Source organism: Erpetoichthys calabaricus, chromosome 9 (assembly GCF_900747795.2).
Source record: "Erpetoichthys calabaricus chromosome 9, fErpCal1.3, whole genome shotgun sequence".
Lineage (NCBI taxonomy): Eukaryota > Metazoa > Chordata > Cladistia > Polypteriformes > Polypteridae > Erpetoichthys > Erpetoichthys calabaricus.
The window spans coordinates 93,961,860-93,980,291 of NC_041402.2; the positions used below are offsets into that span (position 1 = coordinate 93,961,860).

Below are 18,432 nucleotides of genomic sequence, written 5' to 3' on the forward strand. Positions count from 1 at the left end.
TATGATTTAGAAATTAATTATCCTTGTCTTGTATCTTTCCTCTCAACGGTCATGTTTTCCTACCAGTTTCCTAATTCATGTACCTAGTTCATGACCACAGAGAGATCTGCATATTGAGTTCCTGACTTGGCACAGATCCCTGAATTTATTGAGGAAAATGGATAAATGAAAGGATGGTCATATTTGGGTAAAATGGGTATATATGGGTAAATACTTATGTACTTATGCGTGGTGTTTTGTTGTATTCATGAATAATGAGGTGATGGATGTCCTTTGTATGAGAATAAGGAAAAAAAAAATCCTTATTTGGTCAAAGAAAATTTCAGTGCTAAGATGATGGCACATGTCATTTCGCTGCAGTTTCTCCATACTGAGAATTACAGAATATAACTGAAACTCTTTTTTTTTCCCCCAAAATGACCTATTTACTATTTCACATTACTACAGGATAACAAGCCACTTCATTTATGAATAAGTGATCTTTACAATTAATTTCTTAACTTAAGAAATCATTTTCAAACCCGCTTAATTCCTTTCAGGAGCACAGTGGGCTGGGCCTGACTGCAGTGACAGAGCCTAAGTCCATTGCAGATTAATATGATAAACTTGTGGTAAAACATTAAAACCGAGTAAAGAAAAAGTCTCTGAAATTTGTGTCAAATGTCCATCCATATCTTGCTTTACAAATCTGCTTAAATCCAATTTAGTGTGGCAGTGATTTGGCATCTATCCGGACTACCCTGGGGATAAGGTAATAACCAACCATAGACAGAGCACCAGGCCATTTAAAAAAATGAAATATTCATGACATAATTCTAAAGTTAGATAAACTATGTCATACCCTAAAATAGTACAATAAGTTCACTAAATTAAAGAAAACCTTTTGAATCATTAACAAAACAACCAAAAGCAAAAGATTTCAGATCTCTAAATCAAGTGAAAAAGTAATCCTTGTGATGAAAAATGGGCAATCTGTAATTCATTTTTTTGGTATCTAAAAACAGCATTTTTCCATAAAATATATAGCTTTACTGAATATAAAGGCAAACACCAATATTCCTCATTCTGGACAGAGACTTTAAAGGTGTCTGAAAAGCAAAGGGAAAAGACAATAGTAGGTTTGAAATTGGTCTGCTTCAACAGACACCTAAAAATGAAATTAGTACAAACCTAACAACATTCAAAGTCAAAAACAGCTTCATTGACTTGCCAAAGCATTAAAAGAACCAGAAGAATACTGATTGCATGACTGCAAATTGATAATTAAAAGAAACAAAACACAAGAAACAAGTCCTACATAGTTATAGTGACAGTGTGAAAACATTGTCCATTTATGGGGTGTCAAGTGTGTGTTTCCACTGTCTCTTAATTTGTGAGCTTCTATTTTAGTAGCCTTATTATATTCCAATATAATTTATACTTTCCCTATATTATTTAAACTATGCTGTTCTTAAACAAAATGTAATGCTTGCAGTGTCTTGGTACCTGGCAAGAAACTGCATTTCCTTCTCCCTTCTCTTTGCTTTAGGCGACTACAAAGCCTCTACTGTATTTCTTTTCTTTTTATTTGGTGAAAAATGCCTTGTTCATATACTAATCAGATGGTCAGATAACACATTATACCAGTTTTTAAATTAAATAAGCATAGCTATGCATTTCTAAAACCAATATGTTTTATTTTTTGAGGTGTGATTTTGGTTTTCACTTACAAACTGTTTAGTATTAAAATTACATGACTTAACAGATCTTTATACAAGAATAATGTGGAGACCGGAGATGACTGGGTTTGCAAACCAGGCAGAATTGGATGAAGGATTAAGCTCTACAAGCATCAATCACTGTTCTTGTGCACCTACCAAAAGATTTTTTAATAAAAACTTAAAATGTTATTTTCCTTGTTTTTTGATCCCTATATTCATAGACTGCTCCAGCAGACCCCCCGTGACCCTGTGTTCGGATTCAGCGGGTTGGAAAATGGATGGATGGATGGATATTCATAGACAAACATGACAATAAACTTCTTGAATCTAACATTTCACTGGCATATAACATGCATAACAGAGTGATGTTATGCAGCAAGCATAAACTATGCATTACAAGCAGCAAAGTTTATATAATTGACAAACATGACAATAAACTTCTTGAATCTAACATTTCACTTGCATATAACATGCATAACAGAGTGATGTTATGCAGCAAGCATAAACTATGCATTACAAGCAGCAAAGTTTATATAATTGACAAACATGACAATAAACTTCTTGAATCTAACATTTCATTGGCATATAACATGCATAACAGAGTGATGTTATGCAGCAAGCATAAACTATGCATTACAAGCAGCAAAGTTTATATAATTCCTTTTTTATGACATTAAACTTTACAATCCATCCATCCATCCATCCATTGTCCAACCCGCTGAGTCCGAACACAGGGTCACGGAGGTCTGCTGGAGCCAATCCCAGCCAACACAGGGCACAAGGCAGGAACCAATCCCGGGCAGGGTGCCAACCTACCGCAGGACACACACAAACACACCCACACACCAAGCACACACTAGGGCCAATTTAGAATCGCCAATCCACCTAACCTGCATGTCTTTGGACTGTGGGAGGAAACTGGAGCGCCCGGAGGAAACCCACGCAGACACGGGGAGAACATGCAAACTCCATGCAGAGGCTTTGTATTATCTATGGTGACCTGTTTCCTTGACATGCAGATTATTTGTAAAAAAACATAACCTTGGACTTTTTCTGTCTATTCTGACCATCCCACTCACCAAAATCTAGCTTTGGTTGTTGCACCTCTGTTGGTGGAAATGGTACCTGATTATCTATGTGCTTATGATATCCTCAAAGATCAGGGCCTGCAAATATTGCAAAGGCTGTGCCAGTTCATTGATGCAGCTATTTAATAAAGCTGGACTTAGGCTGGAGATGTGTTTGCTTATAGGTTTTGTGCTTTCCATGGCCCTTATTTTCAGGATACATAATTTTTGGGAGAAATGACACAGGAACCCAGACTTTATTTTTTAAATACTACTTTTGTTTTTTGTTGTAAATATTGGAGCTGTCATGTTGTAAAGATTAATAACATGGCAATAAGAAGCCTTTTTGACTTTTTCTCAGCACACTATTTTGAGAATTGAAGCTTAATAAGTATGTTACAAAGTTTGACTCTATTGCATACACAGATGTCCCAATTGCTTCTGGCAGGGATTTTTCATTAATATTCTAAAGTTCAAAACAATATAATGTTCAAAAGCATTAACACCAAATTGTGCTGAATTGTTTATTTAGTGTTTATGTATTTATTTATTACTAATTGCTTTAAAACTAATATGTATCTGAAGACTGGTGGAATGCTTATGCACGGTTTGTGGCATGAGAAGATTATTTTTTGTTCATTCTGTTACATGACCATTATCCCGTCTGTTCACCCAGTGTCATGCAGTGGTTGGCTGTGATTCTTTTCCTGTGAGCGATTGGTTCGGTTCCTGTCTTGCACACCTTGACTGATGACTTGGATTAAAAAAGTTATAAAGTGTAATGTTGTTAAGTTCTACAATGGACAAGTGCACTGGCAAGGTCGGTCCCTGCCTTAAGAAGGTTTGAGAAAGCTATGTTTTTACTAACCATAAATTGATTACACAGTATACTGTTTGCAGATTTTATTGTATTAGAAAGTATGGTATATAAAAAGATGTGTTACAAAGGTGTTATCTGAAACTGACACGTGGGTTTACCGAGTTATCATTGTCACTTTACTCCGCAATTGTTATATATTTAAGTGCTAAGACTCAGGTATACATTCATCACTGCACCAAGGTACCACTTAGTGTCTGACGCACCTCTGCAAAGAAAAAAAAAAACAGTCTGCATGAAAATACCACATAGCATAAGCAAATAAGCCTTCTGCTCAGGGTACGTAACATTTTAAAATCTCAACCTCTAAAGAAAGGCATAGACATTTCCGACAGCACCAAAGAGTCTTATAAATCAGGTACATCTTACACTCGACTGTCCTTTTCCTTATGTATTTCAGAAAGAAAAATATACAATTTAGTACTTACCGGACCATTTTACTTTAAAAGTGTTTCCAGTGGATAAGCAGCAAATCCCAGAGTCAACGGTGCGTAGGAACAAGAGGCAAAAAGGGCAGGGGGCGGAGATGAGGACAGGTTAACTGTGCGTTTACTTTCTCTCCTGCTTTTAAAGCAATGCTAGGAATACGGCTCTTTGGATTCAAAAGCAAACAAAAACTACGCACGTAACAGCAACAGAGTGACGTTGGAGTATCAGCAGTCTAAAGCAAACACTCTTATTGCAAAAGCGTAAAGGTGAAGCCGAGCACTGCTGGTCTCATATCTTCGTGCAAGACGCCTCCTTTCTTTTTAGAGGTGATTCTCAGACGACGACACAAGCGCGGTAAAGCTAGTCCTCCTCGTCTTATCACACTGACACTATTAAACAAACAAAACAAAACGTCCTGGGCACTTCAGCAATACGACTTTGTGTTGCAAGTGTGGCTGTCGCGAGGGTGCGGAAAGCAGCGAATTGACAACTTCTCTCTTTACAAAGTTACTTCTCAGGACCGCCCTCTTCCTTTTCTAGTTCGCTCGCTAGCTCAATCGCTTTGTCATTTGCTTCTTTTCGCTTTCGCTCTATCCGGCAGAAGGTCTTTTTTTGGCTCTTGGACCACTTTGCGGACTAACGTACCCTGGTCCTTCATTCAGTTGTCCTCCCCTCCAACCACTAGTATTCTCCTGTTTTCATCTAGCGTTAATTACGTGTCGTTTTAAGAGAACTTAACCTTCGCAATGAAATCTATCAGCAGCTTTGAAAGGGTTGAAGAGCGTGAGTAAAGTGTCAGCAACAAGTGTCTGCTGTATGCAACATAGGAAGTTAGCATTTTAGCAAAAAGTCCATCTGGTCTAAAACAAGAACAAGTGATTATATTCCTGCTGTCACTGTACAAATGTACTTCCTTTTTTGAATGAAAGCTTAACGGTGATGTAGTGTTGCCTGGCTTGGCTTCAGAATTGCTTTCACTAATCTGTTAACCTTTTAAAAAATGCCCAAGTACACTTCCGTTACGAATATATATATATTTTTTTCTTTTTTTATATTTTCATACACTTAAATATTTTTAAACCTGCTTAATCTGGGCTTGCTTTTTCAAATTTAAGTTAATTTATATTGCATTTTTTAATTACTTATCCACAAAAACTTCCCTCAGTACATATGATAAACTAAACTAAGCTGAAATATTGAAGTGTATTGAAAAGTATAGAAATTTTTACATATAATAAATTCTGAGTAACCGGGACTGGTGCCATTCTTGGTAGCCTCAGCTACAAAGCAAGAACCAACCCTGGGTAGTGCACCATATAATTGCAAAGAAAACTTTCAAAAACCTACATTGGGGGCAGTTTAGTTCTGCCTAATAACTCAACATGCACATTTTTTGGGATGGGGGGAAGAAAACCAGAGTACTAGGAGAAATACCTAGATACACAACAGAAGAACATGCACGCTCTACACAAACAGTGTTTGGACCAGAATGTTAAATGAAAACTCTTAAACTGTGAGGCATCAGTGCTGACCACTGCAACACTTTTAATTACTGTCTTGGTTTCCAGATCTGCCCTTGTTGTATGCATTTCTCCACTACATGCAACAGCTCAAAAGAAGCTGTTGCATGCAGCTGATGATATTAAATATTAGAAATGATATAAAATATATGAAGAAACTTTGCAATTGCATTGCTGATTATTGTTTCACTGTGCTGAACAAATTTCTGCCATCTTCTTTTGTATTCTCCTGTAAGTTGAACTTTGTTGAGGACTAAAATTTCCAAGTCATGTTGAAGATAATCAATAATTACTTGCATTTTGCATGCAGTCCAGTGCTGCACGAACTGTGATCAAATACCCAAAGTGAACATTAAAATAGTACACAGATCGACAATGCTGTACGATACAGTCTTGTTATCTGTATGAAGACATTTGTCTGAACCCTGTTAGTTACTACTGCATATAATGGTCTTGCTTAGATAAACTGTGTTAGACTCTGAGAAAATGTGATAAAAGATTCTTTGGTATAAATGTTGAACACTCAGACTTAAATCTGCAACAGTCTCCCTACCATAAAGCATGGCATATGCAGAATCAATTTATAAGGATGACTTTCAGTCACAGGGACATGGACACAAGTCATGAGAAAGTAACAGCCCCGCAACCCAACACCCCCCCCCCCCCCCCCCCAAAAAAAAAAACCTTGAGGAGAACCTGATTCTCTTTTTCTACACAATTTTAATGTCCTTTAAATTGTTTAGCCAAAGTCCAGAAATGAATCCCACTGAAAATCCATGGGAAGAATGTTAAGGATTAAACATCATATTACCCAATCCAATTTGAATCAAAGTAAGAATCAATGATCCCGCCAAGCCTAATTAGCACTTTTCACTTTTTTTGAATACAGCTATACATCTATATGTGTTTTGTTCTGTGACACCTATCAAAGAAATAATTACAAGTCTACATAAATTCTGTATCTGAATCTGCATCTGGCCCGAGTACTGTGAGGCTACATAATTTTGTAAGGTCAATCATTACATTCTCAAATATGTATGTTTGGCACTCTTACTGGGCTTCTGCCACTTATCTACACTAGATTTGTTTGTTAATCTTTACATATCATGTCACTGAAATTAACAGTCATGTGTTTTGCTGATGCACAGTTAAAATCACAGAGGTTTAAATCCCGACCTGAGTGCTATATGTGTGTGTCACACATTCAGAGCGTGGATGGATGGCTGGATCAAGATGTAGTTCTACATTAACTTTAAGCAAACAGAATTTGCAGTGTTTCTAGACTGACAAATATTTTTAAAAGGAACTATACCTATTACGACAATATAGTTTACAATACACTTAATAGTTTTTAGTTTACAAAACAGAATGTTTCTGATCAGTGTGCTTCTAAAACATTAATCTGTAATAATCTCAAGCATTTAACAGCATCCAATCCAAACATTTTCTTCTCATACCCATCCCATCGTCAGCATTTCACCTGACCTCAGTCATTTCACAGTGACTTGACATATATTCCTCCAGCTCTTACCTATTGAACTGTGCAAAAACTTTCTGATGAACACTACTACTGCATGGCCTGGCTCCAGGAGTGGGTCCGGGTATCTCTGTTACTTGTAAGGCACTATTAGTTCTCATTTCAATTATCATATGAGTCCATTTTTGGTTTACTGTATATCTGGCTTCTCCCCTTTGACCAGTTTGGCAAGGGTAACCCTGCTAGTAGCACAGGCTACCTGGGAGCATAGCTCTAAGAATTACTATGAAATTTTCCCAAACCAATGTAAAACTGTTCTTTTTAAAGTACAGGAAAACATATGGCATAGCTTTAATCAACAACAGATCACCATGTAGAACAGGGTTAAGCTTGGAACAAGTAGGCTTAAGTACATTTTCTTTTCGTTGGTCATTTTTTGGTCATATATTTCTTGTGTTCTGTGTGTGGAACCAAAGGAGGTGGGACCACCTTTCTGCATTACCTGGAAAACATCTTTCTGCCTATATATTCTTAGCAGATGGCAGAGTTCTACAGAATGGCACTAATTTTGGTAGTGTTAACAGCTCTGTAAGCATTGGATTTTTTATGGTTTTTTTGCCAATTATTTTGCTCTGGCTTTGAAGATTAAGATGTGGATTACAAACAATTTGTTACAAACTGTTTTTTGCATTTTTTTCTTTGAAAATATAACTTTTGTTAATAAACCATCAACATTTCAATGAAACTTAATTATTGGACCAGGGTTTTTTTATAGTTTTATCTCCTCCTTTTGAATCTAACTTGAATTTTGCAAAAGACTATTATGGATCTAGTCTTTCCCAGTTTGGTATCCTATTGTTTGGGCAAAAGACTGGTTTTGGTCCTAGGCCTCAATCAAAGCATGAGGCAAAATTTGTGAGGTAAAACCTCATTTGGGTAATTTCAAGTAGGGAAGCCAGCAGACACTCTAGCTTGAGACTCCATTTCAGAGTTGTAGGCCTCACTTTTACATTTGTGCATTTCATTTATTTTGTTAGATTAGAGATGGAGCAGGAGAAATAATAGCAATTATTACAGTAAATTGCACCTTACTATAAAGCTTAATTTCAAATTAACAAACTGTCTCTCAGACTATCTGATAACACTATGCAAACTATGTAAAATTACTCTTCTCCTTCAAACTCGGCAGCTGTGCTGGGGACTCTTGTCACATAGCACTGAAAAGTTATTAAAAACTGCAGGCAGACTTATAGATAAATAAACAATTTAATACTCTGCTGCAGCAAAAAAGTGTGTGTGTGTGTGGGGGGGGGGGGGGGTAATGAAAAAGGAAATTATTTATGAGAATTTGGTAATTACATTTTATTAATTATTTCTTATTTAAGTATTAAAATTATGTCAAGTAATTTGTAAAAATTACAAATTGTACTTATTATAATACTAGCAAGGTTACCACACAAAAATTCCACTTACTAAATGCATCTTGGAGAGCAATTTGACATACCTATGCCACATCCCAAAAATAAAAAGTTCCCTAATAAAGTCACAGGTGCAGTCAGTAAACAAAGTTCCCCAAATTTAATAATTTCAGAACAAAACATAATATATGAACTTCCCCCGTTCAAATGAAGAACTCTGGTTCAATTTGTTTGGATTTGAATATCACACAAACATGCAAACACACATTCAACTGTATGTTTTAAATATTCAGTAATTTAAGCAAAACAGATTTTTTCACCAATATTTGTTTCCTGAAACAAACCCTGGCTCCCAAAATGAAAATGTGAAACTGTGTCATTTGTAGTCCCTGAACCAACATAGAAACCAATTATCAGTCGCAGTTGGTTGGTCTGTCACAATGGATATCACATTATAATCCAGATCACAACAGAAAAAACAGGTACATTTTTAAATAGCTAAACATTTTATACATCTATTAGTTCAATTAAAATTGTAGATGTTATTTCTATAATAAATTGTTATTATTTCTAGAGTAGAATAACTTTATAAAATGCATCTGTATACAATTCAAAATTATTGTCAAAAATAAAATTTCTGAAGGAATCTGTCGGAACTTTCACCTGAGAAAGGGCTACTCCTACATCTCAAGAGAGTTTGGAGACTTAAGAGTTTCAATGGACCTAGGTCATGATCTCAATGGTGAAAGCAGCTGCACAAAGTTGTGACCAAAAGGCTGCTTCTCCCTTCCTGCTGCCACACTACTACAGGACACCAAGATTAAAGAAAGATGTCAGGTTGATAATTATTGGCATTTCATTTGACCTTGTTCAACTGGAAGTTTCCTAAGCCAACTATAATTGAAGGATGTCAGTTTTACTTAAAATTAGAGGGATTTTTTTTAACTTTGCATTAATTTGTCAGTGTTGTCCTCAACTGCTTGAACAATCTGACCATTGTTAACCTTTTGGATATATCAACATCTCTGAGTTGTTTTTTTTTTAACAGTGTACATTAATTAAATACAGAAACTAAAGAAAAAAATAATGTAAGAAGTAAAAGAGTGCTTAAAGGCACAGTTTCAAAGGTTAAAATTTGTGAAGCATGCCAAGCTAATTTGAATTTCAAAAAGTAAGAGCCACAAATGTAAATGAGAAGGAGGCCTTTGAACAACATGGTGGAAATAAACAAATATGAATATATATGAAACAAAATGCAATAGAACTTTCTCTAACCTACATACACATATACACTCCCACTTATCCCCATTTTTCAGTTTTGAAGTGATAATTGGCCTCTTTGGAATGCTGAAGAAAAATCAGAATGTGATATATAGATTGCAAACAGTGTGTGGGCACAGGAATTAAACCAGGACACTGGATCTGTACAGCAGCAGTGCTAAATATAGTGCTCCATAAACATTATAGTATATTTGTCAAGCTGATCCAACAGCCTTATTAAGTAAATGAGTGTATGTTAATAGTTAAAATGTTACTATTATGAATCAATAGAAAGCCTGAATGTGGCAATAATTTAGTTATAAATATCCATCCATCCATCCATTTTCTAACCCACTGAATCCGAACACAGGGTCACGGGGGTCTGCTGGAGCCAATCCCAGCCTAGTTATAAATATTCATAAATATATTTTAAAATATTTACATATTTAAGTAAAAAATTAACAGGAAGAAACAATTGAAAACCTTTATGAAGTTTTAATATTTTTTAAAACTACCAGAACTTTCACTGTTGCCTAATTGCAAAGAGTTACAAGTTTTAACCCTTTAAAAGAATACTAGCCAACCTGCGGCGTAGCATACGCTGCATAATTATGTACAGTAATCCCTCGCTATATCGCGCTTCGACTTTCGCGGCCTCACTAAATCGCGGATTTTATATGTAAGCATATTTAAATGTATATCGCGGATTTTTTGCTGGTTCGCGGATTTCTGCGGACAATGGGTCTTTTAATTTCTGATACACGCTTCCTCAGTTGGTTTGTCCAGTTGATTTCATACAAGGGATGCTATTGGCAGATGGCTGAGAAGCTACCCAACCACAACGCGTATTATGTATTAAATAAAACTCCTCAAATATATTGTGAGCACGGGGGTTGTTCACATCCCTAGAGGACACGGCCACTCCTCAAAAAACGCTGAAAGATTACCTTCACAGTGCTCCCTTCTTTGCTGGGCTTACACGTGGCTGCTTTGCAAGCGATATGCTTCCCGCACGGTGCTTTGCATACTTAAAAGATCAAAGAGCACGTATTGATTTTTGATTGTTTGCTTTCCTCTCTCTCTCTCTCTGACGGAGGGGGTGTGAGCAGAGGGGCTGTTCGCATACTGGCGTAGAGGATACAGAAGCTCCTCTAAAAATGCTGAAAAATGCTTGCTCCCCTCCTCGCAGCTACTTTGTCCGGCGGTGCTTCGCATACTTAAAAGCCAAACAGCCCTATTGATTTTTGACTGTTTGCTTTTCTCTCTCTCTCTCTCTCTCTCTCTCTCTCTCTCTCTGATGCACACTCCTTTGAAGAGGAAGATATGTTTGCATTCTTTTAATTGTGAGACGGAACTGTCATCTCTGTCTTGTCATGGAGCACAGTTTAAACTTTTGAAAAAGCGACAAATGTTTGTTTGCAGTGTTTGAATAAAGTTCCTGTCTCTCTACAACCTCCTGTGTTTCTGTGCAAATCTGTGACCCAAGCATGACAATATAAAAATAACCATATAAACATATGGTTTGTACTTCGTGGATTTTCACCTTTCGCGGGGGGGTCTGGAACGCAACCCCCGCGATGGAGGAGGGATTACTGTATTGATGGGTGACCACTTCCTGAACGACACAGTTGTCAGTACTTGTAGTCACAGTTGAGAAACACTTTTTTAATGTCTTTTAAGCACAGGGGAAACAATGAACATGTGAAACATCCGTAATGTAATAAGCCACCAAGAAAAGTAAAATTGCAACAATGCTATCTACAAAAGTGAAAACAAATTCGAGCCCCGTGTATTTTTTAACTGCCTTGTGGGGCTGTAGTAGTGTTGCTGCTTTGCGGTAAGGAGACTCTGGAAGATTGTGTGTTCGGTTCCCGGTTCCTTCCTGTGTGGATAGTGCTTTGAATACTGAGAACACCGCTATATCAATGTAATGAAGTATTATTATTCCTATGTGTCCAGCGCTCTCTCTCTCTCTCTGTCTGTCTGTCTGTCTGTCGGTCTGTGTGTGTGTGTGTGTGTGTGTGTATGTGTGTGTGTGTGTGTGTGTGTGTCACACGCTCTCGCTCTCTCGCTGCACGTGGTCCTGTAGGCAAACGCCGCAAAAATAATATATTGATAGCTGAACACTTCCGGAAAGACACAGTTGTCTAAAAGGAGAGAAAAAAATGAACATTTGCAAAATTCGTAACGGTGCTTTCAGTAAGTACAATGCACACGCGTTTAATTTGTCGGCCAGTTTTTGCCAGCCAACCGCCGTCGCACGGTCATTCAGTGATTCAGTTCCGAGACAAACATGCCTCTTCTTACCTGGTCCTCCCCCGTCCACCCTCGTTCTCTAAGCTTACACACCCCCTGGTCATATGCCCGCTTGCAAGAGCAACTCACGGAGACCCGCCCACCAACATTAAGACCATGGCGTAGTTGAGAAACACTTTTTTAATGTCTTTTAAGCACAGGGGAAACAATGTACATGTGAAACATCTGTAATGTAATAAGCCACCAAGAAAAGTAACATGCTATGCTATGCTATGCACAGATGTGAAAACAAATTCAATCCCGGTGTTTGCTTCCCGGTTCCTTCCTGTGTGGATAGTGCTTTGAATACTGAGAACACCGGTATATCAATGTAACGAAGTATTATTATTCCTATGTGTCCAACGCGCTCTCTCTCCCGCGCACACGCATGCCTGTATGTGTGTGTGTGTCACACGCTGTCGCTCTCTCTCTCGCTCGCTGCACGTGGTCCTGCAGGCAAACTCCACAAAAATAATATATTGATTGCTGAACACTTCCGGAAAGACACAGTTGTCTAAAAGGAGGGAAAAAAATGAACATTTGCAAAATCTGTAACGCTGCTTTCAGTAAGTACAATGCACACGCGTTTAATTTGTCGGCCAGTTTTTGCCAGCTGACCGTCGTCGCACGGTCATTCAGCGATTCAGTTCCGCGACAAACATGCCTCTTCTTACCTGGTCCTCCCCCCTCCACCCTCGTTCTCTAAGCTTACACACCCCCTGGTCATGTGCCCGCTCGCAAGAGCAACTCACGGAGCCCCGGCCACCAACTTTAAGACCATTGGATGAAGCAGGTGAGACGCTAATGAAACAGAGGCACAGGGCTTATTGATTTTTAAAGACTGCTTCCTTCATTGTGTTTTAACCTCAGTTGTAAAGGATTGTTTTAAGGATCCCATGGGATACCCCTCGCAAACCGTTTTACACGCTGCATATGGCGATTCACCACCGCGAGAAACATGCCTCTATGAACAGTCAACGTGGCTCAGAGGTGCATGTGGCCTCTACGACAGACGAATATAAATGATGCCGTTTTTTCTGTGTCGTCGCGTCCGAGTTGGTGGGCGTGGCTCTGCGAGTTGTCGTCGCATCCAATGGTCTTAGAGTTGGTGGGCGTGGCTCCTTCCTGCGTGCGCCATGGGTGTCTTACTTGTCAGCGGCTTAGTGAATCCATGCCCCTTCCGGCGTGCTTTCCATGGTTGGCTACTTGTCTTCTGGCTTAATGAATTATATATATAGATTCTGGTCTCTTTGTGAATACTGGAGCATAAATAACTCACTTTCCAAATGTAAACAACTTTCAAATGAAACTTGAAACTTGAAACAACTTCAAATGAAATCTCCAAAAGTCAGTTTGGAGTACCAGGCTTTCGTGGAGTCACTGAAGAGGATCCTGCAGGGTCCCAGCTGGGGATTCTATAGTTTTGCTGGTAGACTTAAACGCCCATGTGGGTAATGATGGAAACACTTGGAAAGGCATTATTGGGAGGAATGACCTCCCTGATCTAAACCCAAGCGGTGTTTTGTTATTGGACTTCTATGCTAGGCATGGTTTGTCCATAATGAACACCAAGTTCGAACATAAGGTGGCTCATAAGCGTACCTGGTACCAGAGCACCTTAGGACAAAGATCCATGATTGATTTCATAATTGTATCATTAGATTTATGGCTGTATGTTCTGAACACTCAGGTGAAGAGATGTGCAGAGTTGTTAACTGATCACCACCTGGTGGTGAGTTGGGTCAGATGGTGATGGAGCCACCTGGACAGACATGGAAAGCCCAAGCAAGTAGTTAGGTTGGCCTGGGAACATTTTTGAGAGGCCCCTGTCCAGGTGCCTTTCAACTCCAACCTCCAAAAGAGCTTTCCCACATCCCAGGGGAGGCTTGGGACACAGAGTCCAAATTGACCTTATTAAAAGCATTCATTGTAGAAGCGGCTGCAAATAGCTGCGGATAAAGGCCATAGGAGTCTCTCAAGGCGGCAACCTAAGGACCTAGTGGTGGACACAAGATATAAGAGATACCATCAGGCTGAAAAAGGATGCCTTCCATGTATGGTTAGCGCAGGAAACTCTGGAAGTAGCAAAAGGCCAAAATGGCTGAGGCCTTGGTGGTCAGAGAAGCAAAAACCCAATTGTGGGAGATGTTTGGTCATTTGATTGATGATGGATCTACTATTATGAGTGTGGTGGAGTGATATTTTGTATATAAGTTGATAAATATTTTGTCTTTATTTGTAAATCAGGCAGAGCAAAGTTAATATTAGTAGTGTTTCATTGACAAGAACAGAAGTGATCTGATGTTTACGTAACCAACCCTTGAGTCTTTATCAGGTTGTATGGTTGCCAATGTTCACATGTACTTAGCTTCATTATTTTTTATGAATATGATCAATAATACATTATTAACATGTGTAACTTAACTCTTGCTTGTCCTTTTACTCTATGTAATTGCCTGAGATTACAGATGTAGAAGGGAAAGTGGGAAGACATTATAAACTACCATACCTTATGAAGAGTGGAAAGTCTATGGGATTTGAGGTATTCTGATAAAGTCTACACAATAAAGAATACAAAGGGAGAAAACAGAGTAATATAGGACTCCCAAGACAAAACAATGAGCACCTGACCTTATACAATAGGTAGTTCACTGTCTCCAATTTTTGTTGTTTGATGTATATAATGTATTATTTTTACTTGTTTAGTGTTTTATTATACAGTATTTGTAAGTACAATATTGGTTTGCTGTGTCCTGAAAAGGAGTTTTTTCTTCTAAACGTGTCAGCCAGATCTACATTTCACATCACGTGAAAGGGACATGAGTTCAGTGACACTTTGCTGTTTCTCCTTATGCTATGTTTATTTAGGCTTCATGATATATTCTTTTCAATAATTGTTGTACAAACCTTGGACTGATCAGCTTATTAAGTGGGCTCAAACTGTTTTTTCTGTTGCTATATTTAATTTGTATATATTTTCTGATCATTCATTTTTCACTTTTATTCATGTTTCATAGATATTTACAATGTATTCATTGGTTTGGTTTATCCAGTTGTAAAACTTTTCTTGGTTGGCTTTGTTGTAAGACCCAGTGATAATTAAAATTGGGTACTTAATTATTTTATGGGAACATGCTACATTATAGATAGATAGATAGATAGATAGATAGATAGATAGATAGATAGATAGATAGATAGATAGATAGATAGATAGATAGATAGATAGATAGATAGATAGATAGATAGATAGATAGATAGATAGATAGATAGATAGATAGATAGATAGATAGATAGATAGATAGATAGATAGATAGATAGATAGTCTCCCAGTCAACCCCCCACAGGAAAGCCAGGCTGCCAAACTGCCAAGCTTTACCTTAACATATGGCTTTGGAGGCAGGTGTGAGGGTGTTCTATTCCCCCATTGGTCTGAAGTATGGTTGTTTGGGACTGGCTTGTATCAGAAGCCTTTAAGTACCATGATGTCCTATTGGCTGTAGGGGTTGGACAGAAAATCTATAAATTTGCTTACTTACCTCACACTCTCTCTCTTACCAAACTGATGCATGAACTGAAAAGGACAACACAATGAAGAGCACAGCTCGGCAGCCATATTGAGACAGGCATGCGGCCTGTTCTGAAGAAAGCTGATCACAAAATGATGCCTTAACTAGAGACATTTTAAGTAACTAACAAGTCTGTGTGCCGCCTGAACTACACATCATCATTTAATCAGGTTGTAAGGATGCCAATATTCAAATGTACTTTGCATATTGTTATTATTTATGAATATTATCAAAAATACATTGTTTAAATTGTAACTTAACTCCTGCTTATCTTTTACTACACCTAATTGTGTGAGGTTATAGATGTAGGAGGGAAGGTGGGGAGAAGTTATATACTATAATACCTTATACACAGTGGTAAGTCTGTGAGATTTGAGGCTTTCTGACAGAGGCTACATATTAATAATACAATAGGGGAAAGTAGAGTAATATAATACTCTACCAAGACAAAACAAACACTTTTGTCATCTAAGCAATGAGCAGAAGCAATTAAAAAGGCAAATAAAATGTTAGGATATTCTGTACAATTTCATGAGTATAAGTCAAAGAATGTTATCCTCAGATTGTATAATGTGCTAGTGAGACCATACCTGAAGTACAAAAAGCAAACAAATATATTCCAGAACCAAAGTACCCTAAGGAGGTCAGAAAATTTAACCTTTTTAGTCTTAAGCAGTAAAGAATTTGTGTAGATCTATCCTATGTCTTGAAAACTGACCCAGCAGAATGCTGTGAGTTAAATAGTGAATCACATATTTCAGGACACCAATGAGAATTAAGGGAAAGTGTGTTTAAGGCAGAAGCCATGAAGCATGACATCACAGAAAGGGATGTGGGAATCTAGAATAAATTACTAAGTTATGTAGTTAAAGCAGAGAACTTGACAATGTAGAATACACAGAAGAGATATTAGGACAGCTTAGCTATTTGCTGACCAAACAAGCTTGATAAACTGAATGGTTTCCTCCCATTTGTCAGACTTGTTATGGTTATTTTCCATGGAGTCCTATTTCAGAAATGAAAAAGACACTTTATTCTATTAATTTGCACTGCAGAGCTGAGGTATTCAATACATTGTAAGCCATTTGATTAGCATTATATCTAGTGTCATATTCTCTACATTTGAAAGACATTTCATTAGACAAGATTTTTGTAAAATTGCTAATTACAGCTTCACTCATCTAACGTATGAGACTGCAAAATCTATTGGATTTCTATGTGGCTAATCATGAAAACTATATAGCTCTGTTTGGGTTTTTAGATGATGTACTCAACCACTGAATGAAGTTTATCGATTTATCTAACTATATATAGTATTTCACTAATAAGAGGAAGACCAAATATCTGGAAACAATATTCTATTATCCTGCTACAAAGTAGGAAAATTGATAGGGATCCTGCAAAATAGTAAGAACATAATACTTGGGTGCTATTATAATATTAAGATATATAAAGTATTTAAGGCTAACTCTGTAATGTGTTACAAATATCATTTATTATTACCTTTTTACTATTCTTTGACAATGCCTTGTAAACATGTGTTCTTTGCAGTTTGCAGTAGTAACATTTCCCAGTAACTATGATTAGAATGTTTCATATTGAAAATAAATATATGTATGTATATGAATGTATGTGTTTGTTTAAATACACTCTAGTGTTGTTTACAGATTTCCATCCATCCATCCATCCTCTTCCGCTTATCTGAGGTCGGGTCGCGTGGGCAGCAGCTTGAGCAGAGATGCCCAGACTTCCCTCTCCCCGGCCACTTCTTCTAGCTCTTCCGGGAGAATCCCAAGGCGTTCCCAGGCCAGCCGGGAGACATAGTCCCTCCTACATGTCCTGGGTCTTCCCTGGGGCCTCCTCCCGGTTGGACGTGCCCGGAACACCTCACCAGGGAGGCGTCCAGGAGGCATCCTGATCAGATGCCCAAGCCACCTCATCTGACTCCTCTCGATGCGGAGGAGCAGCGGCTCTACTCTGAGCCCCTCCCGGATGATTGAGCTTCTCACCCTATCTTTAAGGGAGAGCCCAGACACCCTGCGGAGAAAACTCATTTCAGCCGCTTGTATTCGCGATCTCGTTCTTTTGGTCACTACCCATAGCTCATGACCATAGGGGAGGGTAGGAACATAGATCGACTGGTAAATTGAGAGCTTTACCTTATGGCTCAGCTCCTTTTTCACCACGACAGACCGATGCAGAGCCCGCATCACTGCGGACTCCACACCGATCCGCCTGTCGATCTCACGCTTCATTCTTTCCTACCTCGTAAACAAGACCCCGAGATACTTGAACTCCTCCACTTGGGGCAGGATCTCGCTCCCAACCCTGAGAAGGCACTCCACCCTTTTCCGGCTGAGGACCATGGTCTCGGATTTGGAGGTGCTGATTCCCATCCCAGCCGCTTCACACTCAGCTGCGAACCGATCCAGAGAGAGCTGAAGATCACGGCCTGATGAAGCAAATAGGACAACATCATCTGCAAAAAGCAGTGACCCAATCCTGAGTCCACCAAGCCGGACCCCCTCAACACCCTGGCTGCGCCTAGAAATTCTGTCCATAAAAGTTATGAACAGAATCGGTGACAAAGGGCAGCCCTGGCGGAGTCCAACTCTCACTGGAAACGGGTTCGACTTACTGCCGGCAATGCGGACCAAACTCTGACACCGATCATACAGGGACCGAACAGCTCTTATCAGGGGGTCCGGTACCCCACACTCTCGGAGCACCCCCCACAGGATTCCCCGAGGGACACGGTCGAACGCCTTTTCCAAGTCCACAAAACACATGTAGACTGGTTGGGTGAACTCCCATGCACCCTCC

At 38.7% G+C, this 18,432-nt stretch overlaps 1 protein-coding gene across 3 annotated transcripts in view; it reads right to left on the minus strand.

Annotated features, from left to right (window-relative positions):
• The window catches only part of ptpn6 (protein tyrosine phosphatase non-receptor type 6), a 201,434-nt gene that overhangs the window by 114,607 nt on the left and 68,395 nt on the right, over window positions 1–18,432 (minus strand). The window contains exon 1 of one of the 3 annotated variants that reach the window (XM_028809945.2): window positions 4,073–4,839. The exons of the other annotated variants lie outside the window; for them this stretch is intronic. Within the exon in view, the coding sequence (XP_028665778.1) occupies window positions 4,073–4,080 (8 nt within the window). The 5' untranslated portion in view covers window positions 4,081–4,839. Of the gene's footprint in view, window positions 1–4,072; window positions 4,840–18,432 lie in introns of those variants that run through there. 3 annotated transcript variants of the gene reach the window in all.